General features: G+C 52.9%; 2 protein-coding genes across 4 annotated transcripts in view; both read left to right on the forward strand.

The window, feature by feature from the left end:
• The first annotated feature begins 41 nt into the window (after positions 1-41).
• Positions 42-9000, forward strand: LHX1 (LIM homeobox 1). Of its 2 annotated transcripts, none has more exons than XM_039914577.1 (5): positions 42-1378; positions 3667-3893; positions 4121-4398; positions 7448-7613; positions 8501-9000. In XM_039914577.1, exons 1-5 carry the CDS (start codon positions 1209-1211, stop codon positions 8878-8880), a joined length of 1221 nt encoding a protein of 406 aa, XP_039770511.1. In that variant the 5' UTR covers positions 42-1208; the 3' UTR covers positions 8881-9000. The 2 variants fall into 2 exon arrangements, with proteins under 2 accessions (XP_039770511.1, XP_028938578.1); XM_029082745.1 differs by having other exon boundaries at positions 4163-4398.
• Positions 9001-19381: 10381 nt separating this feature from the next.
• Positions 19382-26899, forward strand: part of AATF (apoptosis antagonizing transcription factor) — a 93165-nt gene continuing 85647 nt past the window's right edge. For both annotated transcript variants that reach the window (XM_007672906.4, XM_001508352.5), the window contains exons 1-3: positions 19382-19504; positions 24054-24245; positions 26365-26787. In XM_007672906.4, the coding sequence (XP_007671096.2) occupies positions 19417-19504; positions 24054-24245; positions 26365-26787 (703 nt within the window). In that variant the 5' untranslated portion in view covers positions 19382-19416. The remainder of the gene's footprint in view (positions 19505-24053; positions 24246-26364; positions 26788-26899) is intronic.

Below are 26899 nucleotides of genomic sequence, written 5' to 3' on the forward strand. Positions count from 1 at the left end.
ACCAGGAGGACCCGGCGGACCCCCCCCTCCCGACCCCCCCACCCTCACCCCATCCCGCCGGCCCCGACTGGGCTCCCGCACCCTCTGCGCCAAGGACCGCCCAGCGCGCAGATTTGCGCCGACGGCCAAAAGGACGAAAAGAGAGAGGGGCGACCGCTGCTTTTTTTTTTTCTTTCTTTCTTTCTTTCTTTCTCTCTTTCTCTCTTTCCCCCACCCCCTTCCTCTCCCCTCCTCCGCGAGAGCCACGCCGCCGGCCGAGCGATGCGGGGCCGCGCGGGGACCCGGAGAGGAGTTGTGACTCCAGCGAGGAGCGGGGCTCGGTGAGGCCGCACCGCCCGGAGCGGGCCCGGGGGAGAGAGGGGGAGCGCCCGGCTGCAGCCTAGTTGGAGACGCTCTCCGCTTCGATCGCTACAAACATTTCTCCAAAAAAAAAAAAAGCCACCGACAAGCTTCACCCCCCGCTTCCTCCCTCCCTACAGCCGCCTCTCCGGGGCTGCTGGCTGGAGCGTCCGTGACGGACCGGACGATGTGGGCAGGTTAGGATCCAAAAAAGCTCCTGTATTTATTTTGCATTTTAAGGGGTTTCCCTTTTTGATTTCGCTTTGGGGAGCGGGGGGGGGGGAGAGAGAAAAAAGGAAAACACGCGTGCACACACTCACACATACACAGACACTCACGCACACACACACACACACACACACACACACACGCACACTCGACAAAAGCAGCTGCACTTTGACTCCTGACGGCGCTACCTCAGACCCGAGAGAACCCATCGCGGGGTAGATCGATCTTCTTTCTCCTCCTTAGCCATTTCCCGCCGCGCTCAGTGACCTTGGTTCTTCCTCCGGCTCCTCGTCGTTTTTCGGGGAGGGGGGGGGTGTCGCTCTCCCCGCCGGGATTCCACCTCCTCCCGAAGGGCTGCGTCTGTCCGAACCGGGAGCCAGAGTAGCGAACAGCTCCGGTTCCTCTTCCAGCGCAACGTTTTTGTTGGGTTTTTTTTCCCCCCTCCCTCTTCTCTTCGTCGTCGTTGTTTGTTTTGCTTTTTCTCTTTTTCGGGCCACGCGACCAGTCCTTCTGCTTTTTTCTTCTTCTTCTTCTTCTTTTGCTCCTGGTGCCCGCCCGCTGGGGATATTCCCCCTCTTCCCCAACCCCCGATCTCCCCCTACCCCCTTTCCCTCCTCAAGCCCCCGACGAAACCAAAGACAATGGTGCACTGTGCCGGCTGCAAAAGGCCCATCCTGGACCGCTTTCTGTTGAACGTGTTGGACAGGGCCTGGCACGTGAAATGCGTCCAGTGCTGTGAATGTAAATGCAACCTGACCGAGAAGTGCTTCTCCCGGGAGGGCAAGCTCTACTGCAAGAACGACTTCTTTCGGTGAGTACCGGCCCTGTCCTTTCCCTCGTTCGCCCTGACCTTCCGTCCACTCTCTCGCTCCCGCCGCCGAACTCCTCCGGGGTAAGGCCCCCGGGAGGCCGTGGGTGCGGGAGGGTCGGGGGTGGATCTCGGGGCCTCCTGGACCAGAGGTCAACCCCACCGGCCTCCCCGCCTCCTTTCTGCGGGCCCGAGGAACGACCTACAAAAGTTGCCCTTCCTTCGCAACTCCGATCTCCGTCCTCGCCCTGTCCGCAGACCCCCCTGCCCCTTAGAAATTGGCCCGTCCGGCCTAGTCGTGGAGGCTCAGGAAGGCCAGCGCTGCCCGCGACTCAACGCTGGAGAGCCAGCCGCCCCCTCGGGGCATCAGTCACGGTCAACGAACACAGGGAGCCGTTTCCACCTCTCCCGGACCAGCTCCCTCCCCCGACTTCCCCTCCTGGCCCGGGGCTCCGATCGCGCCCCGATCTCGGGGGGGGGAAGAGGTGGGTGTCTCCCACCCGCCGTATTTCCGTCCCCTTTGGCCCCTCGCCCCCCGGGGCGAGCTGGGGGGGGGGGGGGGCACAACCAGCCCCGGGCCGGGTGGCTGCAGAACGGTGGACCGGAATCCCTAGCTCTGCGACCCCCGAGGACCCGGCTCGGGGCCCGTTGAATTGAAGGCGCACCCGGCTTAGGTCTCCGGGCCTTCGGCCTTGATAAGGGCAGAGACAGGAGGCTCGGTCCCAGGCCCGGTTGGGCCCGGGTGCCCGCTTGGGGGGCCGAAGAGACCCCCAAAAGACCGACTTCAGCCTCGCCGAGGGCCGGATGCTGGTGGGAATCGACGGGGAGCCTTGAGGCTGACTTTTCTGCGGCCCCTCGGCCTCCCCGGCCTGGCCCCGGTGGCCCCGAGAAGGAGGGCAGAGAGGGAGGAGGGTTCGGCCCCTCTCTGTCTCGTCGTCCGGCGGATTCGTTCTCAGATGGCCCCTCCGGCCTGCTCGCGGCCTGGCCGCCCGCTGACCCCTCTCTCGATTTCGCTCTCGTTGTTTCGACATGGAGAAAGCCCGACAATCAGCTTCGCCCGATTGGACTCAAGCGGTCCGGCTATTTCCCTCTCTGTAATGTGTATACTAATATATAATATTTATATAATCTATATTAAATAAGGTTGAACTTTGTAAATCGCATCCCGAAATTGAGAGGGGAACCACCACCCCCCCCCCAAACACACGCACACACCACACACACATAAATTGATATTTTACCTGAACTCGCCACCTGGGCCCAGCTGCCTCGCGGCATTTCCCTCTTTCCGTTTTTTGTTTTTCGGTCCCTCGCCCGGGACGGAGCCGACCGGCCGGCGGTGTCTGGTAGCCGAGAGGATCTTCTTACTCGCCGGGGGCTTCGGGGCGGCGAAGAGTCGGTCCTCCGAGAAAGCCACGACCCGGAGTTTTCCCAAGTCGGGACCCCGAGGAGAAAGGGAACGGAATATAGACTTATTTTCGGGCCAGAGGGGAGACAGAGGAAACAGAGGGAGGACCTATTTTCGCGCTGTTCGTCCGGGGGTTCCAGTCGCGGTGGACGGAAGATGCCCTCCACCACCGGGCCGGGAGCATCTCGTCTCCCTACGATCCCCCGGGGACCCCGGGGGAACGGGTTGCTTCGAGGCCCGCACCCCCTTCCCAATCCTGTCCCCAAGGGGACCGCTCCTGCCCGAGGATCAGCGCGTCGTTCATCAATGTGTCAGCCCAGGAAAGCCCGGCTCCGACGTTTTCATTAATCTTCCCGCGAACCTTCCTCGACGTTTTGTAAATAAATAAATACACACGCGCGCGGGAGACAGCCGCGCCCGAAATCCTCGGAGGTTTATTTATTTACATCGTTTATGGGACCCAGGCCAGAGGGCCAACCCGGCGGGGAGTTTAAGTTATTATTTGTAGTTTGATGAAAGCGAGCGAGCGAAAGAGAGAGAGGGGGGAAGAGCGAGAGATTGATTGCGGCGGTGTTGTTGTTGTTGTTGTTGTTATTTTCGACGTTCGTGGAAATTTCAGCGGGAAACGGGAAGGAAAAAAAATAACTTTCAGGGGGGCTGCGCTCTCAGATCTCTTTGTCCCTTCGCCCTCCCCCTGCGCCCAGTTTGCTTCTCCGAGGTCTCGGCGTTCCGAGCCAGGAGAGACACTTTTAGAGCTCCGTCCCTAACACGGCCTGTCCTTTCTTTTCTCCTTCTCCCTATCTCCCTCGTCCCCGCCACCTTAATGTCTCGCCTGAATCCTCTCCCCCCGCCTCCGTCCCCTGTCCGTCCGGGCCTCCTCCAGGTGTTTTGGTACCAAATGTGCGGGATGCGCTCAGGGCATCTCCCCCAGCGACCTGGTGCGGAGGGCGCGGAGCAAAGTTTTCCACCTGAACTGCTTCACCTGCATGATGTGCAACAAACAGCTCTCCACCGGGGAGGAACTCTACATCATCGACGAAAACAAATTCGTCTGCAAAGAGGATTACCTAAGTAACAGCAGCGCCGCCAAAGAGAACAGCCTCCACTCGGGTGAGCGGGCCTGGGCGGGGTCTGGGAAGGGGGTGCGGGGCTGGATCGGGGGGCTCGGAGCCCCCCTCGGAGGAGCCTCCGTCTGTGCCTTCCCCAGGAGGAGACCCCCTCCCCCCCCCCCCAGCCCACGCGGGAGGCCTCGTCGACCTCCCCCCGTCCAGCTTGACCCCTGGGGTCGCCGCCTTCCTCCCCAATTCCCCGCTGACCAGTCCGTTCGCTCTCTCCAGCCACCACGGGCAGTGACCCCAGTTTGTCTCCGGATTCTCAAGATCCCTCCCAAGACGATGCCAAGGACTCCGAGAGTGCCAACGTATCGGACAAGGAGGCGGGCAGCAACGAGAACGACGACCAGAACCTGGGAGCCAAGCGGCGCGGCCCAAGGACCACCATCAAGGCCAAGCAGCTGGAGACCCTCAAGGCCGCCTTCGCCGCCACCCCCAAACCCACGCGGCACATCCGCGAGCAGCTGGCACAGGAGACCGGGCTCAACATGCGGGTCATCCAGGTGAGCAGGGCCGGGACCTGCTGGACCTGCCCCCCTCTCCAGGATCCTTCCTCCGCCCCGCCTCGGACACCCCTCGCCCGGGGGGCGGGGAGGGGGCTCCCGAGATACTAATACTTATTAACGATGGTCACTGTTCAGCGCTTACTCTGGGCCCAGCACTGCTCTAAGCGCTGGGTTAGATCCGGGGTCATCAAGTGGTTCCACGTGGGGCTCGCAGTTTCAATCCCGAGATAATATTTCACAATGATATTATGTGTTAAGCGCTTACTCCGTGACGAGCACTTTTCCACCTGGGTCTCGAAATTTCTATCCCGAGACGATACTTAATAACGGTGGTATTTGTTAAGTGCTTACTATGTGCCGAACACTGTTCTAAGCGCTGGGGTAGCTGCGGGGGTCATCATGTGGTCCCACTTGGGGCTCACGGTTTTAAACCCCGTTTTACCGATGAGGCCACTGAGGCATAAGGAAATGAAGTGGCTTGCCCAAAGTCACACAACAGACAAGTGGCGGAGTCGGGATTAGAACCCACGTCCTCTGAGGTCCCGGGCTGCTCCAGGCCCTGGCCCTTCCCGCCCCTGAGGGCGCGGGATAGTCGGGACGCGGAACCCTCTTTGGGGAGGAAGAGGAGGCCCCGGGCCGGGCCTGACACCCCCGGGGGGAGGACTTCGAAGCTCCGCCAGCTTCGTGGGAAATTAGCCTTTTTTCTCTCCCTCCCCACGGGCCCTCACGCCCAGGGGCAGAGCAGTGCCGGTGGGGAGAGACCTTGCGAGAAGCGTTAGGCTGCGGGGCCTGAGCGGTTTAAGGTCAGACTAGGCCCCATCTCCCGGCCGTCCCTCCGCGCCTCGCCCGCAAAGATGGGATTTACTGAGCGCCCGCTCGGTGCAAGGCACTGAACTAAGCACTCGTGCTGCCTGGCCGTCCGCGGGGATCGGGGTCCGGGGCTTCTCCCTCCGCGGCTTCCCCTTCCCCTCCCCTCTACATCCCGGCAGTTAATGTCAATCGCTGGAAACTTTGTTCGTTTGATCGCGAAGGGAGAAACCCGGATCCCGGCTCCCAGCCCTGCACCTCCCTCTCCCGCTAACCCCGTGGCCTTTTCCGGGAAAGCTGGGAGGCCCCGTGGCCTCGGGAAAAGTTGAGAGGCTCCGGGAAATGGTGGGAGGGCCTCTCTGGAAGCCTCTCTGGGCGCTCAGCTGAAGGAGAGGGGCTCAGTGCAGGAGCTGGGGCTCCCGAAAAAGAAGTGGGGAGGAGGAAGACGGAGGGCAGAGGACAAGAACGAGGAGGAAGAGGGCGGAGAAGGAGGCGGAAAGAAGGGTGAGAAGAGAAGGAGGACAAAGAGGAAGAGGAGAAGGAGGAAGGAGAAAGTGGAGAAGGAGGAGAGGAGGGGGAGAAGGAGGAGAGGAAGAGGACAAAAAGGAGGAGAGGAAGAGGACAAGAAGGAGGAAGAGGGGGAGGAGGTGGAGGAGGAAGAAAAGGAGGTGGAGGAGGAGAAGAGAAGGAGGATGAAAAGGGGGAGAAGGAGGAAGAGAAGATGAAGGGGGGAGGAAGGGAGGAGGACGAGGACAAGAAGGAGAAAGAGATGAAGGAGGAAGAGGGGAAGAAGGTGGAAGAGGAAGAAAAGGAGGAGAAGGAGGATGAGGAGAAGGAGGAAGAGGGGGAGAAGGAAGAAGAGGAGAAGGAGGTGGAGGAGGAGAGAAGGGAGACGAGGAGGAAGAGGGGGAAAAGGTGGAGGAGGAAGAAAAGAAGGGACTGTGGCCATCTGGGATCAGATGGGGTCTCTGTGGTGATCGAGTCAAGGAAGGGGAAGGAAGCGGGACCTCAGTGATGTGTTTTTGTATGAGCCGGGGCTCAACCTAAGACTAAGGCTGGAATGCTGAGGGTGTGTAAACAGAGCCTATTTCTCTGGGTGTGTGTAAACGTACCTGTGTGAACGTGGGAACCTGGTGTCTTTAGAAGACTAGAGGGGGTGTGTGTGTCTGTGTGGAGCATGAGAAGATTGGGAGGCTGCGTGTGTGTCTACTTGAGAATCTGTATGTCGTGAGAGGTGTGGGAAGATGTGTGTGTGTGGGGGGGTGCGCACTCGCGCGCCCATCGTGGGAGGCTGCGTGTGCATACCTGTGAACCGGTGTGTCATGAGAGAACTGGGACCTTGTGTGTGTGTGTGTGTGTGCGTGTATACACTTCATAAAACTGGGAGGCGGTGTAGAGGTGTTCACATCGGTGAACTCGTATGTCATGAGAGAGGGCTAAAAGTGTGTTTTGTGTGCACGCGCGCGCGTCATGAGCAGACTGGGGGGCTCTGTGGGTGTGTGGGGGGGGGGGGCAGACCTGTGAACCTCTGTGTCACGAGAGGACTGGGAGGGCCTGTGTGCGTACAAACCCGTGAACCTGTGTCTCATGAGGAGACTGGGAGGGTGTGTGTATGTGCGTCATGAGAAGACTGGGTGGCTATATGTTTGTGTGTGTGTGTATGTGTTTGTGTGCATCCCCGAGATCCTGCGTGTCACCGAGAGGAGGTTGTGTTGTGTGTGTACCATTAACGGTTAAGTCACAGCCAGACAGTCTGACGGGCAGATAGGGAGGTCGGGTTAGAGATTGTGTCTGGGGACCGGCACAAACCAGGGGCGGTACAGGGCCCGCGTGGCTTCGTGGAAAGAGCCCGGGCTTGGGAGTCAAAGGACATGGGTTCTAATCCCAGCTCTGCCACTTCGCTGCTGCGTGACCTGGGGCAAGCCGCTTAACTTCTCTGGGCCTCAGTTCCCTCCTCGGTAAAATGGGGTTTGAGAACATGAGCCCCGCGCGGGACAAGCTGATGACCTCGTATATACCCCAGCGCTTAGAACAGTGCTTGGCATATAGTAAAACCTTAACAAATCCCATCATCATAATAATAGTGATTATTAAAGAGCTACTCAACAGCCGGGACAGGCCGGGTCACCCCGTCCGGGTCTGCGTGGGGATCGAGATCTCCGGGCGGCGGCTTTGGGGAGGGGACTGGGGACTGGGGGACCTCAGGCCCATCTCGGGGTCTCCCCCTTCCGCCCCCCAGGTTTGGTTCCAGAACCGTCGCTCCAAGGAGAGGCGGATGAAGCAGCTGAGCGCCCTGGGAGCCCGGCGCCACGCTTTCTTCCGCAGCCCTCGCAGGATGCGGCCGCTCGTGGATCGGCTGGAGCCGGGAGAGCTCATTCCCAACGGACCCTTCTCCTTCTACGGAGGTGGGTAAGGGCCGGACTTCTAGGGCCTTGGCCTTGTTCGCCTTAAGCGGGTGACGGAGAGCCGAGGGTCGCAACCCACCCTCCTCCCCCCAGAATCGGAAATTGGAGCAGGAATCAGAAGGGGGGCGGGGGGAGGGGGCGGGAGGGATGGAGAGAAAGGGGGTGGGGGGAGAAGGCAGACGGAGACCCCCTGGCGCAGCCTCTTCAGCTGCTCATCCTTCCCAAGGGACCCACTTCTACGGAGGTGGGTAAGGGCTGGATTTCTGGGGCCTTGGCCTTGTTCGCTTTAAGCGGGTGACGGAGAGCCGTGGGTCGAAACCCACCCACCTCCTCCCAGAAATTGGAAACTGGAGCAGGAACCAGAAGGGAGGGGAGGGAGGGGGAGAAAGGGGGTGGGGGCGAGGGGAGAGGGAGACCCCCCGGCTCAGCCCCTTCAACTGCCCACCCTTCCCAACGGACCCTTCTCTTTCTACGGAGGTGGGTAAGGGCCGGATTTGGAGGGGCCTCGGCCTTGTTCGCCTTAAGCGGGTGACAGAGAGCCGTGGGTCGAAACCCACCCACCTCCACCCAGAAATTGGAAACTGGAGCAGGAACCAGGAGGGAGGAGGAGGGAAGGGATGGGGAGAAAGGGGGTGGGGGGCGAGGGGAGAGGGAGACCCCCCGGCTCAGCTCCTTCAGACCCCCCACCCCCGCAGCCCTGGAGAAAAATAATGGAAGGGAAGGGAAGGGAGTTCCCGTTCCCGGTGGGCGACCCTGCGGGCCCGGCCCCCGGGGTTCGGCTCTTGGGGGACCCCGGAGCTCCTCGACCCGGGCCGGGGGGAGGGGACCTGGCCCAGCCCGGGTCTGATCCTCTGTCCCCCTCCCATTGCCCCCCACCCCCTCCGCAGACTACCAGAGCGAATACTACGGGCCCGGGGGCAACTACGACTTCTTCCCGCAAGGCCCCCCGTCCTCGCAGGCTCAGACCCCCGTGGACCTCCCCTTCGTGCCGTCCTCGGGCCCCTCGGGGACCCCCTTGGGCGGGCTGGAGCACCCCCTCCCCGGTCACCACCCGTCCAGCGAGGCCCAGCGCTTCACCGACATCCTGGCCCACCCGCCGGGGGACTCGCCCAGCCCGGAGCCCAGCTTGCCCGGCTCGCTGCACTCCATGTCGGCCGAGGTCTTCGGCCCCAGCCCGCCCTTCTCCTCGCTGTCCGTCAACGGCGGGGGCAGCTACGGCAACCACCTCTCCCACCCCCCCGAAATGAACGAGGCGGCCGTCTGGTAGCCCCTGGCCAGCCGCCCCCAGGACCGGCCGATCCGCCGTTGTACAGAGACGAATCGTTGTTGAGATTTGTGGTTGAGAGTCCCCCCCGCCCCCCACCCTCTCCCCCCTCCCCGACCCGAGACCACCCCCCTCCTCCGGGGGAGGGGGCCCGGGGAGACCCCGACCCCGCCATCCGCAGGCCCCAGGACCCGCGGCCGGGACGGCCGGGACCACCAGGACGAGGGTGGGGGGGATCTGTCGACCACCACGAGCGGGCCCGGGCCGGGGGTCGCGGCCGGAGGGGTTGGCCGGAGCTTGGGACCCTCTCGGGGTCGCCCCCCGGACCCCCATCCCCTCCCACCCCTCCCCTCCCCGCCCCCCGCCGGGCTGAGCGTTAGGACTCACAGTGCCCCCGGGTGAGGAGGGGGCTGGGGGGGGGGTCTGTCTAGTGCTAGAAAAAGAAAAACCCTTTATTAGTTTTATCTCTCAGAGTTCAGTGACAGCGACGACAACAAACTTTTAGCTTCAGAAACGCCAATCCGCTGCGCATCAGGTGGGACAACTATTTTTTTTTTTTTTTGCTTGTCTTTTTTTTTTTCTTTTCTTTTCTTTGGCCAAAATAACAAATCCTAAATGTCAAGCCCTCGGCATCAACTCTTCTACCTTAAGAAAGCCACACCACACACACACACACACACACGAGTACACACGTGCACGCACACACACTCGCACACGGATACACACACAGATACACACACACACACGCTCACACACCCCTCCTCCTGAGTCTCCAGCCAGACCTCTCACTAAAATGACTTGAAACGGCTACAGAGCTACACAAGGAAAGTATTCTACCTTCACAAAAAGAAACGCTCAAACAACAACAAAAAGACTATTGAACTAAAAGCAGTCAACTGTTTACGTATAATGTTAAATTCAGGAGTTCAGTGTTTTACTAATATATCCTGTTTTAAACCTCTTGTTCAAGAACAAAATGTTTTGAGCAACCAACCAAAATTGTTCATTTTTTTTTCCTCTGTAGATGTTCTATTGACAGATTGCAGGGCTTGCGGTTCACTGTGCTAGTTTGTAAAAGGTGTTGTTTACAGGAGGCAAAGAGAAATTATGATATCCAGTCAGTTGCCAAATAAAGTAATTATAGCACAAATACTGTAAGGTGCGTGGCACCAGCAACCTGAGAAAGTGTTTAAAAAAAAAAGTGTTACAAGGTTTAAAAAAAAAAGCATCTTTGCTAATTTTTAGTCCTGTTGAACATTCATGGAATTGTTAATATGTCTTATATAGACCCACACAGGTTTTATTTTTGTGTCTTTAAAATAAAAGTCCAAAATATTTAAATTTTATGGTCAAATATGCAGTCAACAGCTGCTACTCTTTTCTTTATATATTAAATTTCTCATATGTCTTTTATTGTTCGAATAAACCTAAGCTTGTGTGACCTCCAGTGCATATTAGACCATTCACTGTATGAAAGAAAACATGTTGAATAAATTTGTGAGTTTTTAATAAAAATAGAAAATCTGATGTTTAGATAATCGGCGTTTCATTTGATCTTTCAACGATTAAAGAGGCTTTCTAATGAACGGAGCGACCCTGCGGAGGTGGTGGGGAGGGTGGGGAGAAGCCAGAGGAGAAACTGTACTGGAAGTGATATATCTGTCTTGCCTTAGTCGGTGTGCTTAAGCCCGTTTTCCAGTGGAGAGCGAGCTTTTGTTTGTAGCTTTCTACTGTCATTAACTGCAGATTTGCATTTGTACACTTTTAGCGGACGCAACGGAGGAGATGTTCGCTGATCAGTTAAATGACAAAATGGGAATACGAATCAAAGAGATGACTAAATACATCATATAAGGTTATCCTCGGTCGGGCCCGAAAATCTCTCCAAAACCTTACTGTTATCATTATCATTATTATTATTTCAAAGCAGATCCCAAAATGTGTATCGGGAATATCAGAAATCTGTAACTATATGGTTGAGGATGCACATTTTCTGTTCGTGTCGCTTTTCACCCACTTCTAATTTGGTGGTTTGAAACATAAAAAACGTAAAATGAATGTACAGCTAGAAATGAAATGTTTTAATCCCTTTTTCCTAACTGATCGGAAGTCATTGTTTTAAAACATTTGATTCCATTAAAAGCTCCCCGGGAGGGGAAAAATATTTCACCTCGCAGTAGATACATTTGAGTTTCCCTGAAAGAACAAGAAAAAACCCAGTCATTTAACCGTAAAGAAATCAAATTTCAACTGTCAATTGTTAATAGACTTTGAAAGGTAAAGTAGTTAAGTCCTTTTCAAGTCTTTATTAACTACGGGGGAAATTAAATATTTTATCTACCAGGAAAGAGGTGGGAGTTTGTTTATTTTCGGAGTATCAGAAAATCAGTGCAAGAGCCTTAATTTCGTCTCTATGGCTTGGGCATTCCTACTGACCAGATTCCAGTCTATTTTCTTATTTATTTTATTTTTTTTTTTTAGAAAAATCAAAATGTTCTAAAATACGCAGCTTGCCATTTCCGGACTCGCTTTCACATTTTAAGACACAACCAACTTTCTCTCTCCAGGAGAAGCCCTTACAATGAGCGATATTTCAGTACATTCCTGAAATATCCTTATCGTTAAGTATGCCTTATCGAACAAGGTAAAATGTAAGTTATCTGGAAGGGATCTGGCGGTGTTCTTTCAAAAACGAAAATACTGAATGCAGGGTTGACTTTTTTTTTGAAACTCACACTCTCTGTGTCCAACTCCTTTCTTCATCTGCCTCTAACGATATTGCCAGACTGGGATTTCTCCGCTTTTGCGTTTGTATACATTCAATGGTGGCCAGTTTGTTCGCTCAGGCTTTTCTTTTTTCATTTTCTTTAAGTCGACGGATGTTCACTGGTGACGGAGTTTTTCATCTCAGAGCTGCTGAATTATTTAGCAGTTTTATTGTTGAATCAGGTATTTTATTTGAAGAATTTCATCATTAGGCGTGATTTGTAGAAGCAGCTCCAGTTACTATTTCTCCCTGTTGGCAGTGGAGAAACATCCCTGGCTCTGCCTCCTTCTTTTTCTGTCTGTCCTTCTCTCGCCCAGCCCCACTCCCACTCCCACCCTGGGTGAATGGAGAACAGGTGGGCGCGTTCTGTGCGAGGGTTTGAACCCAAAAGCGCAGGATTTGAACCCCAAAGCAGAGAGGCCAGAGACTCTCCGGCAAAGAAGAGATCAACGGCGCCGCAAGGCTCTGTCTGAATTAGCTAGCGGCGAATGGGGCGGATGTTTGTCGGCGGAGGTTGGGGAATACATATATGATTGAATGAATGATAATAATAATAATGATGATAATGATGGTGTTTCTTAAGCCCTTACTACGTAGCAGGCATTGTACTAAACGCTGGAGGGGATACAGGCAAATCAAGTTGGATACATTCCCTGTCCCACACGGGGCTCACATTCTTAATCATGAATATAAATGTATATATATATATATATACATACATATTCATTCAGTCAGTCATTTTTTAAGCGCTTACTGTGTGCAGAGCACCGTACTAAGCGCTTGGGAGAGTACGATATAATATTCCCTGCCCACAGCGAGTTTACAGTCGAGAGGGGGAGACAGACACTAATATAAATAAATAAATTACAGTTCTAGAGAGAGAGAGAAAGAGAGGGAGATATCTGTCTATATCTATCTACCTGTTTGTATTAATGGTAGTTGTTAAATGCTTACTTTGGGCCAGGCACTGTACCGAGCGCTGGGGTAGATATAATAATCAGGTTGGACACAATCCCTGTCCCATTCTCGGTCTCAATCCCCCATTTTACAGATGAGGTAACTGAGGCACGGAGAGGTAAAGTGGCTTGCCCTAGATCATGCAGTAGACAAGTGGCGGAGTGGGATTAGAACTTGTACTTTCCAAGCGCTTAGTACAGTGCTCTGCACACAGTAAACGCTCGATAAATACGATTAAATGAATGAACTCAGGTCCTTAGGGAAGCAGAGTGGCTCAGTGGAAAGAGCACGGGCTTGGGAGTCAGAGGTCATGGGTTCGAATCCCTGCCAGCTGTATGACTGTGGGCAAGTCACTTACCTTCTCTGTGCCTCAGTTCTCTCATCTGGAAAATGGGGATGAAGACTGTGAGCCTCACGTGGGACAACCTGATGACCCTGTATCTCCCCCAGCGCTTAGAACAGTGCTCTCCACGTAGTAAGCTCTTACCAAATACCAACATTTTTTTTTCTTTTGACTCCCAGGCCCGGACTCTACCCACTGGGCCACAACACTTCTCTATTAGCTCGTCTGGGGCAGGGAATGTGTCTGTTTATTGATGAACTGTACTCTCCCAATCGCTTAGGCCAGTGCTAAGCGCTCAGTAAATGCGATCGAATGACTGGATGAATAAGTGCATATTAAAATAGCGACGATTCATGCTGATTAACATTAACCGCCAGGCCAAAGGGCCTCGTTCCGTCCGGATCCATTCCCCCCCCGCCCCGTCCCGGGCCTTCTGCGCTCCGCTCCCTCCTGGACGCCCCCGGTTGTGCCCCGGCGGTCGGAGCGCCCCCTCCCGGCCCCGCTGGGAGCGGCTGCGGGCAGGCGGGGCAGAGGGGGCTTCTCTGCCCCTTTGGGGCAGGAGGGCGAAGGGAGCGCGGAGGTTGCCGGTGGCCGCCGCGGCCCACCGAGACGAGCGGGGGCAGCCCCCGCCCTCACAGCCGACCACCCCCGCCGCCCCTCAGGTCGCCCTCTCATAGGGCCCCCCGCTGCCCCTCCTTCCTCCCCCTGCTGCCCCTCTGTCTGCCCCCCTCACAGCGCCCCCCTGCTGCCCCTTCATCCTTCCCCTGACGCCCCTCTATCTGCCCCACTCACAGCTCCCCCTGCTGCCCCCTGTCCTCCCCCAGCTGCCTCTCGGTCCACCCTCTGACAAAGTCCCCTGCCACCCCTCCATCCTCCCTCTGCTGCCCCTCCGTCCATTCCTGGCGGCAACCCCTGCTGCCCCTCTGTTCTCTGTTTGCCTCCTGCTGCCCCTCTGTCTGCCCCCTCACAGTGCCCCCTGTTGTCCCTCTGTCCACCCCCTACTGCCCTTCTGTCCTCCCCCAGCTGCCTCTCTGTCCACCCTCTGACAAAGTCCCCTGCCACCCCCCATCCTCCCTCTGCTGCCCCTCCGTCCATTCCTGGCAGCACCCCCCTGCTACCCCTCTGTCTGCCCCCTGCTACCCCTCTGTCCACCCTCTGACAGTGCTCCCTGCCGGCCCATCCTCCCCCAGCCGCCCCTCCTTCCGCTCTCCGATAGTGCGCCCTGCTGTCCCAAATTCCACCCCCTGCTGTCCCTCCATCCTCCCCCGACACCTCCCCATAACTTGCCCCAGCAGAAGTGTCGACCTGAGGACCCTGTGACCTTTCCCCCCTGATCCCAAGGCTCCCAGGGTGGTGGTTCCACCGGGCAAGAGGGTGGGGTGAGGAGGGTGTGGATTCCGGCTCCTGGCCCTTCCCTGTCCAGTCCACTGACCCTCTTTGGGCCTCAGGGGGAAAGCCCTCGACTCGGGTCCCCGTGGCGAGCCCCGGGTCGCCCCTCCAGGGTCCGTCCAGCCCCATCCCTCTGCTTCCAGCCCCAGGGGAGTGGGCAAATGTGGGAACAAGGGGCACCAGAGGCCGAAGAGCTGAGAGGCCGCAGCTGGCAGACGGGGTTGGGGGGGGATGTGACTCGAATCCCGGGCCCTGGGTGCCACAGGGACCCGCCCTTGGACCGATCCAAGAGGTTATGCTTCCTGCCCTCTCGGCCTCCGGCGTCCAGCCTCGAAGCGTTGGAGACGGGTGAGGATCTCAGCTGTTTCTGCCTCCGCTTACAGGTTGTGAGATCTCTGTTGCTGCAGTGTTTTCACCAGGCAGCCATGACCTCCAAGGGAATGACAGTGAAGGGAGAAACGCAAAAAGGGGGAATGGAGGAGAAAATTAACCACAAAAGGCTAGAGAGCCCGGGGGGGGGGGGGGGGTCACCGGGTAGCCGGAGCTACTGGGCACAGATTCTCCCCGAGGCTCTCCCGCTTGGTGAGGCTTGGTGGGGAAGGGGATTTGGGTGCCTGGGGTGTTCAGCTGCCAATGTTGCTGAAGGCCGAAGTTGTTTTTTTCTGCCATCACAGCTCCCTGTGGTGGCACCTCCCTCGTGCCCGGCCTGGTGGAACCCCAGCTCCAACCACCGTTACAACTTTCTTACCTAATAATTTCTGCGTGAGACGGACCCCGGGGAGATGGTGAGGAGGGAATGGGCTGAACGTGGGTGATTGGTTCTGTCGTATTTGGGGGTCTGGGGCTTTCCTGTGTGATCTTTTGCCTCCTACCCTGCCCGTCCTCTGCTTCCAAGACTCCCACCCTATTTTCTCTTCAAGATAAGTGCATACCCACTGAAATTTAGGTAGTCTCCACCCATGCCCCAGCACTTAATGCACTATCCTTAGAGTAGGTTGCTTCCCCTACTTGTAACTTGTTTTTACAGCGCTCAGCCCAGTGCTTGGCACACGGTAAGTGCTTAACAAACACCATAATTATTATAATTATTAACGACTGTTAGATTGTAAATTCAGGAATCATGACTGCTATCTCTGTTGAATTGAACTCTCCCAAGCATTTAGTACGGTTTGCTATTGTTTTAATGAGATGTTCATCCCCTCGATTCTATTTATTGCTATTGTTCTTGTCTGTCCGTGTCCCCCGATTAGACTGTAAGTCCGTCAAAGGGCAGGGACTGTCTCTATCTGTTACCGATTTGTACATTCCAAGCGCTTAGTACAGTGCTCTGCACATAGTAAGCGCTCAGTAAATACTACAGAATGAATACAGTGTTTTGCACACAATAAATGCTCTACAAATATTGTCTCCTCCCAGAGGCCTTCCCTAAGCCCTCTTTTCCTTTTCTTCCACTCCTTTAGGTGTGGCCCTGACTCGCTTACTTTATTCACCCACCCTCCCAGTCCCACAACACCTATGCCCATATCTGTAATTTATTTATTTATGTTAATGTCCGTCTCCCTCCTAGACGATAAGCTCACTGTGAGCAGAGGATGTGTCTGTTACAATGTTATAGTGTACCCTCCCAAGGGTTTAGTGTTCTGCGCACAGTAAGCGCCCAGTAAATCCAATTAACGGACTGACTTTTTTCCCCCCAATCTCCCTGTGGATTGAAGACTCTAGGACCAAAGGGGAGACCTGTTCTGTTGGCCAAGATAGCTCAGTTGGGTAGACATTCCATTGCTGAGAAGCTGCTGGTTGCTTCAATCGATAAATCATATTAATTGAGCACTTACGGTGTACAGAGCACCGTACTAAAGCTCTTGGGAAAGTACGATTTAAGAGAGATGGTAGATACGTTGGCTTCCCCGGGAAGGAAAGACTACGGCTTCGTACGGGCTGGCAGCCTGCACGGAGGCTGCTGGATGGGCAAGTGGGGCATGAGTCGGAACCGAGGCAACTCCCCAGCTTTGCCTCAGTCCTCTACACTCCCTTTCGGTAGCCTGTGGGCAGGGATTGATTCTGGCGGGGCTTTTTTAATTTTTATTTTGTGTGTGTGTGTGTGTGATTCTTGCCCGATCCAGTGTTGACACAATCAATGGACCCTCAAACACAGAAATGCAAGTCACTTAACTTCCCCTCTAGACTGTGAGCTTGTCGTAAGCAGGAATGTGTCTGTTTTTATACTGTACAGTCCCAAGTGCTTAGTACAGTGCTTTGCATATGATAAGCACTCAGTATGAATGAATGAACAAATAAATGAATTCTCTGTGCCTCAGTTACCTCATCTATGAAATGCATGACTGTGGGACGTGGATTGTGTCCAACCTTTTACCTTTTATCTACCCCAGTGCTTAGAACATAGTAAATGCTTACCAGATACCATGAAAGAAAGACAGGAAGAAGAAATCTTTGCACTGATGGGCACGGGAAATATATGTCATCAGCACTGGGGAAAAGTTGAGGTGAAGAGGAATGGTTGTATGTAGGGGGATGGGCAGGTGTATGAGTGTGGTGAGCCATGTGTTTATTTATTTATAATAATTGTGGTATTTGTTAAGTGCTTTCTGTGTGCCAGGCACTGAACTAAACACTGAGGTGGATACAAGCAAATCAGGTTGGGATTAACATCCTGTAAAACATCCAAGTGGAACTCACACTTAGTCCCCATTTAACAGATGAGGTCACTGAGGCCTAGAAAAGTGAAGTGACTTGCCCAAGGTCATGCAGCAGACAAGTGGAGGAGGCGAGATTAGGAACCATGAGCTTCTGACTCCCAGGCCCGTGCTCTATCCACTTCGCCATGCTGCTTTATGTATGTATGTATATTAATGTCTGTCTTCCCCTCTGGACTGTGAGCTGGTTGTGGGAAGGGAATGTGTCTGCTCATTGTATTGTAGTCTCCCAAGCGCCCAGTACAGAGCTTTGCACACAGTAAGCACTCAATAAATACGATCGAATGTGACAGGAGGAGGACTGTGCATCTCCTTCAGCCTCTAGACCTCCCTGCCTCTTTCTCCTGAGCCCGAGTTGCGTTTATTGTGCTGCAGGCATAGGGAACTGCAGAGACACCAGCGATGACCACTGGTCGTCCATGACGCTGAGGGCGGCGGATCGCCCGGCTGAGGGAAAGTTGTGGGACCATCCCACACTTTCCAGCGTGGCTTAGCGGATAGGGCACGGACCTGGGAGTCAGAAGGTCATGGGTTCTAATCCTTACTCGGCCCCATGCTGCGTGATCTTGGGCAAGTCGCTTCACTTCCCTGTGCCTCAGTTACCTCATCTGTAAAATGGGGATAAAGACCGTGAGCCTTATGTGGGACAGGGACTGTGTCCATCCTGATTAACTTGTATCTACCCTAGTGTTTAGAACAGTGCTTGGCACGTAGTAAGCGCTTAACAAGTACCGTAATTATTATCTCCCACTCCTTTCTGCGTCACCCTTTGCTATTCCCCCCTCCCAGCCCCACTGCACTTGTGCACAGATCTGTCATTTTATTTATTTCTATTCATTTCTGTCACTCCCTCTCTAGACTGTAAGCTCGTAGTGGGCAGGGAATGTGTCTATATATTGGTGTATTGTACTTTCCCAAGCGCTTAGTACAGTGCTCTGCACACAGTAATTGCTCTGCTCAAATAATACGATTGAATGAATGAATGAATTTGGGCAATCAATAGTCAGTAGAGAAGCAGCGTGACTCAGTGGAAAGTTTAGACTGTGAGTCTGTCATCCGGCAGGGATTGTCTCTATCTGTTGCCGAATTGTACACTCCAAGTGCCTAGTACAGTGCTCTGCACATAGTAAGTGCTCAATAAATACTATTGAATGAATGAATGAATGAAAGAGCCCGGGCTTGGGAGTCAGAGGTTGTGGGTTCTAATGCTGGCTCCACCGCATGTCAGCTGTGTTACTTTGGGCAAGTCACAACTTCTCTGTGCCTCAGTTCCCTCATCTGTAAAATGGGGATGAAGACTGGGAGCCTCATGTGGGACAGCTTGATCACCTTGTGTCCACCCCTAGCGCTTAGAGCAGTGCTGGGCTCATAATAAGCGCTTAACAAATACCATCATCATTATTATTATTATTACTATTAAAAGTCACCCTTCACTTCTCTGGGCCTCAGTTCCCTCATCGGTCAAATGGGGATGAAGATTGGGAGCCCCACGTGGGACAACCTGAGCACCTTGTATCTACTCCAGCGCTTAGAACAGGGCTTGGCACATAGTAAGTGCTTAACAAATTCCGACATTATTATTATTATTAGTAGTAGTACAGCGCTGGATAGGCACTAAGTGCTATCTGTTGCGGAATTGTACATTCCAAGCGCTTAGTACAGTGTTCCACACCTAGTAAGCACTCAATAAATGAGAAGCAGCGTGGCTTAGTGGAAAGAGCCCGGGTTGGGGAGTCAGAGGTCATGGGTTCAAATCCCGCCTCCGCCGTTTGCCAGCTGGGTGACTTTGGGCAAGTCACTTCACTTCTCTGTGCCTCAGTTCCTTCATCTGGAAAATGGGGATGAAGACTGTGAGCCTCCCGTGGGACCACCTGATGACCCTGGATCTCCCCCTCAGCGCTTAGAACAGTGCTGTGCACAGAGTAAGCGCTTCACAAATACCAACATTATTATTATTATTGTTATTATTATTAAATACGGTTGATTGAATGAATGAATCAAGAGATACGATTGACTGAATGAATGAATCAAGAGATGGGATTGACTGAATGAATCAAGAGATAGGATTGACTGAATGAATGAAGCAAGTGATACGATTGATTGGATGAATGAATGAATGAATGATCCGGGCCACGCCCCCAGCGTTACGTCACCAGCCCGCCCGCCTCCAGATCGTGCGCATGCGCCGCCCCTTCCCCATTTCCCTCCCGTTCCCGCCCTCCGGCCGCGCACGCGCCCGGCGGCGCTCGCGCGGGCCCCGCCTCCCTCCCCGTCCCCCCGCCCTCGCGGCGGCCGGAAGCGTCCCGCCGGCGGGGCGCAGGCGCAGACGCGGCGGGGTCCCGGTGGCGGCGGCGGGGTCGGCTGTGGGAATGGCCGGACGCTCGTTGGCGCAGCAGCTGGAGCAGCTGCTCGATCCGCGCCCGCGCGAGGCGGACCCCGAGGCCGACCCGGAGGAAGGTGAGGGCGCCGGGGGGGGGGGAGGGGGGCGGACACGGGCGGGGCGGGGCGCGCGCGCGGGGGGGGGGGCACGTGCGGGGCGCGTGGGGGAGGGGGGCGCGAGGCGCGAGGCCCGGGGCGCGCGCGCGCGCGAGGCGCCTCTCACCTCAGGCCTCGCGCCTCAGGCCCAGCTTGGGGGCCCCGAGCCCGAGCGGCCGCCCCGACCCCCGCCCCTCACACCCCCCCCTAAAGTCTATCATGATCATCATCATCATCACCACGGTGCCCCTGCCGAAGCCCTGACCACCTGCCGAGCCCCGCCCGCCCTCCGCGCCGGGGGGGGGGGGGGAGGCGCAAGCGCCTCAGGCGGCCCCACGTGGGCTCCCCGTCGTCATCCCCATTGCACAGATGAGGGGCCTGAGGCACACGGAAGGGTGACTTTTAATCATGATGCTGATGATGGTATTTGCGAAGCACTTCGTCTGTGCCAGGCACTGTTCGGAGCGCCGGAAATAGACCCAAGGTCATCAGGTGGCCCCATGTGGGGCTCCCGGTCGTCATCCCCATTGCACAGATGACGGAACTGAGGCACAGAGAAGGGTGACATCATCATCGTCATAATGGGGGGATTTAAGAGCTTACTGTGTGCCAAGCACTGTTCTAAACTCTGCAGGGAGACCCAAGGTCCTCAGGCGGCCCCACGTGGGCTCCCGGTCGTCATCCCCATTGCACAGATGAGGGACCTGAGGCCCAGAGAAGTGTGACTTTTAATAATAATGATGATAATGGTGTTTGCGAAGCGCTTACTATGTGCCAAGCACTGTTCTAAGCGCTGGAGTTAGACAGAAGGTCATCAGGTGGTACCACGTGGGGCTCACAGTCTTCATCTCCATTGCACAGATGAGGGACCTGAGGCCCAGAGAAGTGTGACTTTAATAATAATAATGATGATGATAATGGTGCTTGCGGAGCACTTACTATGTGCCAAGCACTGTTCTAAGCACTGGAGTTAGACACAAGGTCCTCAGGCGGCCCCACGTGGGCTCCCGGTCGTCATCCCCATTGCACAGATGAGGGACCTGAGGCCCAGAGAAGTGTGACTTTTAATAATAATAATAATGATGATGGTATTTGTTAGGCACTTACTATGTGCCAAGCCCTGTTGTAAGCGCTGGGGTAGACATGAGGTGCTCAGGAGGTCCCATACAGGGTTCACGGTCGTCATCCCCATTGGACAGATAAGGGAACTGAGGCCCAGAGAACTGAAGGGTGACTTTTAATAATAATAATGATGATGATGATGGTATTTGCGAAGTGCTTACTATGTGCCAAGCACTGTTCTAGGCACTGGGGGTAGACAAGGTCATCAGGTGGTCCCACATGGGGCTCACAGTGTTCATCCCCATTGCACAGATGAGGGACCTGAGGCACAGAGAAGTGTGACTTTTAATAATAATAATAATAATAATGATGATGATGGTATTTGTTAGGTGCTTACTATGTACCAAGCCCTGTTCTAAGCGTTGGGGTAGGTACAAGGGGATCAGGTGGTCCACGTGGGGCTCACAGTCGTCATCCCCGTTTTACAGACGAGGGACCTGAGGCCCAGAGAAGTGAAGGGTGACTTTTAATAATAATAATAATAATGATGCTGGCATTTGTCAAACGCTTACTATGAGCCAAGCGCTGCCCTACGCTCCGGGAGTGGACACAAGGCTATCAGGCTGTCCCATGTGGGAGTCGTCATCCCCATTTTACAGATGAGGGAACTGAGGCACAGAGAAGTTAAGTGACTTTAAATAATGATGATGATGGTATTTGTTAGGCACTTACCATGCGCAAAGCACTACAGTGAGCACTGGGGGTAGACACAAGGTGCTCAGGTGGTCCCACGTGAGGCTCACAGTCTTCATCCCCATTTTACAGTTGAGGGAGCTGAGGCACAGAGAAGTGAAGGATGGCTTTTAATAGTAATAATGGTATTTGTTAAGCATTTACTATGTGCCAAGCACTGTTGTAAGCACTGGGAGGGGTACAAGGTCATCAGGTTGTCCCATGTGGGGCTCACAGTCTTCATTCCCTTTGAACAGATGAAGTACCTGAAGCATAGAGAAGTGAAGTATGACTTTTAATAATAATAATGATGATGATGATGATAATGGTATTTATTAAGCGCATACTCTGTGCCAAGCACTGTTCTAAGGGCTGGGGGTAGACACAAGGTGATCAGGCTGTCCCACGTAGGGCTCACAGTCCTCATTCCTTTTGACAGATGAGGGACCTGAGGGATCGGATGAGAAGAGAAGTGTGACTTTTAACAATAATAATAATAATAATAATAATGGTGTTTGTTAAGCACTTACTATGTGAAATCACTACTGTGAGCGCTGGGGGTAGACACAAGGTAATCAGGCTGTCCCACTTGGGGCTCACAGTCTTAATCCCCATTTTACAGAAGAGGTAACTGAGGCACAGAAAAGTGAGGTGTGACTTTTAGACTGTGAGCCCGTTGTGGGGCAGGGATTGTCTCTATCTGTTGCCGAATTGTACTTTCCAAGGGCTTAGTACAGTGCTTGCATATAGTAAGCACTGAATAAATACGATTGAGTGGATGGAAGTGACTTGCCCAACGTCACACAGTTGACAAGTGGCGGAGCCAGGATTAGAACCCACGACCTCTATCCCTGACCCTGTGTGGCTAACCGTCTCCATTCCCATTGTACACCCAAGCTACCACTCGTCTACTGTGTGACATTGGGCAAGACGCTTCACGTCTTTGTTAGCTCATCTGTAAAATGGGGATTAAAACTGGGAGACCCACGTGGGACAACCTGATTACTCTGTATTTACTCCTGCACCTAGAACAGTGCTTTGCACACAGTAAGCGCTGAGTAAATACGATTGAATGAATGAATAACTATCTCCCTTCCGCCCTTCTTCCTCTTGGAGAATCAATCGATCAGTTGAACTTATTGAGTACAGGGCACTGAAAAGCAGCATGGCAAAATGAAGAGAGCACAGACGTGGGAGTCAGTAGGTCATGGGTTCTAATCCAGGCTCCGCCATTTGTCTGCCGTGAGGTCTGGGGCAAGTCACTTAGCTTCTCTGTGCCTCAGTGACCTCATCTGTAAATGGGGATTGAGACTGTGAGCCCCATGTGGGACAGGGACTGTGTCCAACCTGGTTTGCTTGTATCCACTCCAGCACTCAGTATAGTGCCTGGCACATAGTAAGCGCTTAACAAATACCGTTATTATTACTGAACACTTGGGAGAGTACAAGGTGACAGAGTTGGGAGATAGGTTCCCTGCACAAACGAGCTTACAGTCTAGAGGGGGAGACATATCAATATAAATAAATATTAAGAATATGTATGTAAGTGATGTGGACTGAGGGATGAGTGGAAAGAAAAGAGCAAATCAGGGCCTGGACCTGCCTCTGAGTCAGTTGTTCGCTCACTAGAATCCTATTATTTTTCTTTTTATAAGTATTAATGTCGTTGGGTTGGCTTTGGGAAACACTTGGCAATAATCCTTCAGTTGATCAACTTAATTTAGGCTATAAGGCTTGATCAATATGACTTTAAAAACCTGGTTGCCAAGATTACATATCTGCCTGACAGTCTGTTTAGCCACTGCTGTGGGGAGTGGGGTGGGAAAGGGAAATATGGGACCTCTTCTTGGTAGGAAGCTGAAAGTTTTATGATATTTTCACCATAACTGCTGGAGGTGGGTGAAGAGAGCTAAAAGAGAGGGCAGAATTATTGGATTTCCTGCAGCTACCTTCACGGAATGCGTAAGCTTTAAGACTTTTGAGCCATTTAGTGTGAATTACTGCTTTGGAATGAGTCTTGAGGGTTGCATTTTCACCTGGTCTTTTGAAAACATCTCCTCCAAGAGGCCTTCCCAGACGAAGTCCACCCCTTCCCTCCTCTCCTACTCCCTTCTGTTTCGCCCTGACTTGCTCCCTCTGCTTCTTTCCCCCGCCCAACCCCACAACACTTCTGTACATATCTATAATTTATTTGTATTGATGTCTGTCCTCCCCCTGTCTAGACTGTAAACTCATTTTGGGCAGGGAATGTGTCTGCTTATTGTTATACTCTTCCAAGCACTTAGTAAAGTGCTCTGCACACAGTAATGCTCAGTAGATTGAGTGAATAAATGAATGAATAAGTATGTCTTCTTGCCCTAGAGTCTTGGTCAGGCTTTGGGGCTGTGGCACATAAGCAGACACATTCCCTGCCAACATAGTATGCACCTGGTACATACCCTAGTACTAGTATATATGACAAAGAGAGAGGGGTTTTGGTGAATATAATAATAATGATGATGGTATTTGTTAAGTGTTTACTATGTGACAGGCACTGTATTAAGCACTGGGTGGATACAGGCAAAATGAGCTGGACACATGAGTCCTGTGTGGGGCTCATATTCTCAGTCCCCATTTTACAGTCTATTTGTGCTGGGGTCGGGAGGCATTAGACAAGGAATTTAATCCGGGTCGACTGCTGTATCTGTTACTTTGGATGATGGAATTTTTTAATGATCCTTTGTTTTTCTCTCCACAGCCACTGCTGCCCGTGTAATCGACAAGTTTGATGAGGGTGAAGATGAGGAAGGAGTTGCCCTGGGCGTGGGCAGCATTAGGAAGCGGGCATCTGTGTCCCTTTTAGACGCTGACAAGCGGTATTCGGGTAGGGCTACTTCTCGCAAAGCCTGGAAGGAAGATCAGTGGAAGGAGATTCTGCCAGGAGCATCTGGTGAGATGGACACCACTGTACTCTACTTCTCTCCTCTTGGGTTTAAAAGTTTAGAGAGACCAGAGATGATGATCTTTGCATTGCCGTATACCCTCATAAGCTTCATCCAGGGCTGCTAAATTCAGGTGCTAAAATTAAACATATGAACTTCCCAAATGTTGAGCTAAATAGCAAAAGGGGGACTTAGGGGACAAGTTCTCGGCCATTATGTTTGAGACAGACTTCGATCTGATTCAGTCAGTCAATCATATTGAGCACTTCCTGTGTGCAGAGTACTGTTCTAAGCACTTGGGAGATTACAGTGCAACAGAATTAGCAGATACGTTCTCTGTCCATAACAAGCTTGCAGTCTTGGGGAGCCAGACATTAATTTGAGTAAATAAGTAATTATCTGGTAGCTACCTCAGTGGTTAGCACAGTACTGGGAACATTCATTCATTCCCCCGCATTTACTGAGCGTTTACTGTGTGTACAGCAGTATACGGAGCACTTGGGAAAGTACATTACAGTAAGCAGACACATTCCCTGCCAATACAGTATACACCTGGTACATTCCCTAGTTCTAGTACATATGACAAAGAGGGAGGGGTTTTGGTGAATATAATAATAATGACAATGGTATTTCTTAAGTGCTTACTGTGCGATAGGCACTGTACTACCCGCTGGGGTGGATACAGGCAAATTGAGTTGGACACAGTACCTGTCCCATATGGGGCTCAAAGTCTCAATCCCCATTTTACAGAAGAGGTCACTAAGGCTTAGAGAAGTTAAGTGACTTGCCCAAGGGCATACAACAGGCAAGTGGTGGAGCTGGGCTTAGAATTTATGACCTTCTGACTCCCAGGCCCGTGCTAACGATCAAACACTGAACTGAGATTTTGGGCCTCTTAAATAAGACCTTAATTTCACCAAAGGACTCCTGGTATGTGATTGGGCCATGTATGTGCATGCTTCTGATTTTCCATTAAGCAATGGGGCAGATTTTTCCTCTGTCCCTCACAGTGATGGTGTGGGAAGAGGGTGTCAGCCAAGAATTGTAAATTCCTTTGAGAGGCAGTAAATCAGTGGTAACATGGCTTCAGTTAAGATGTCACCAGCTAGGGCTGAATACTGCAGTGCCCTGGAGTGATCCTGAGGGAAAGACTGTAAATTACACAGGATCATTTCTCTGAATTTGTTTCAGTCCTGAATGCTCAATTCTTCATTCACTCTCTCCAGCGCTTAGTACAGTGCTACACATTCAGTAAGCGCCCAACAAATACTATGGATTAATCGAGTTCGATGAGAGGCTGAGTAGTAGCTCTTTGTTTAGAATGCCATTTTCTCATCTGTTTATGGACAATTTGTCATTACCAGAAGATGACATTGAAGCCCAATTACCCTATTGGTTTAATGCCTTTTTAATGAGTCGCTTTTGAATAATCAGTGAATCAGCATCCTAAAGTGAGGGCTGTGTTTTAATTACCTAAATGGACCTCTGTGACCTGCCATGAGGCAGCCCGCTTGATCTGGAAATCTGGGCAGCATCAGGAGAGATCCAGGGTTGAAGAATCCTGTGGAAGAAGGAGCGAATGGCTAGGAATCTCTTGCCTTTTCACGGAAGAGTAATGAGAGCCAGAGTTGTTGAAGGAGTAGGTGAAATATGCTTTCATCATGCAGTGGGGAACAAAAAATGCTTTCACTAGTTTTACACTTCTGAAGCTGTTCATGCAGCTTTGTCTTCTGAAGCGATCTCTCTGCTGAGGAAATTGTGATTCCTCCCTTCACAGTGGAGTTACAGATCTACTTCTGTACACATGTGGTCACAACTGTTCATTCTGGCTCTCACAGGGGAGTTGGAAAAGAGATTCCTAAATTGCCAAGATCAGGTGTACTTCTGTTAGGAACCACACATGGTCATAGCAGGGTTCATTTTGGCTGTCCCAGGGGAGTAGGAAAAGACATTCCTAAATTGCAAAGATCAGGTGAAGTCTCGATTGTGCTGACAGTCCTAGAGTTTCCTGGCCTTCAGAGGTGAGTGTTAACTTTCAAAAAATACCCTCGTGAATTCAGTTAGTGGTTAGTATTGTTTTCACATATGTAACTCTGGTTTCCCTTTTCTCCTTCTTCAATTGTTTAGACAAGGACACATCAGATGAGGAAGAGTCAGGTGATGGAGGCCCGGGGAATCTAGGGCTGGTGGCGTCTGACGAGGAACAGATTAGTGCTGCCGAAGAGGAGGAGGAGGATGAAGATGATGATGAAGATAGCACCTCAGAAGACGAAGATGGAGAGGAAAGGGAGCACTCATTCCATGGCTTCAGTGCCCAAAACATCAGCGATTTTGAGAAGTTCACTGAGGGAATGGATGATATTGGGAGTAGTGAGGAAGAGGAGGAAGAAGACAGCCAGGAAGGTTCTGGTGAAGAAGAATCCGATGTTGAAAGTGGAAAGGGTCCCACCACAGCCAAGAAATACAGAGATGATGGGGCAGTGATGACTTTCTCTGGTGCCAAAGTGACAGAGGAAATTGAGAAAGGAAGAGCTGTGAAGAACCAAATAGGTTTGTATATGAACTTTGCTAAGGTTCATTTTGCTCTGGCCTTTTTTAACTAAGTATGTTAACTAAGTATGTTTAACTATGTTAAGTAAGTATGTTCATCAAATTTGGATAA

The sequence above is a fragment of the Ornithorhynchus anatinus genome, chromosome 17 (genome assembly GCF_004115215.2).
Source record: "Ornithorhynchus anatinus isolate Pmale09 chromosome 17, mOrnAna1.pri.v4, whole genome shotgun sequence".
Classification (NCBI taxonomy): domain Eukaryota; kingdom Metazoa; phylum Chordata; class Mammalia; order Monotremata; family Ornithorhynchidae; genus Ornithorhynchus; species Ornithorhynchus anatinus.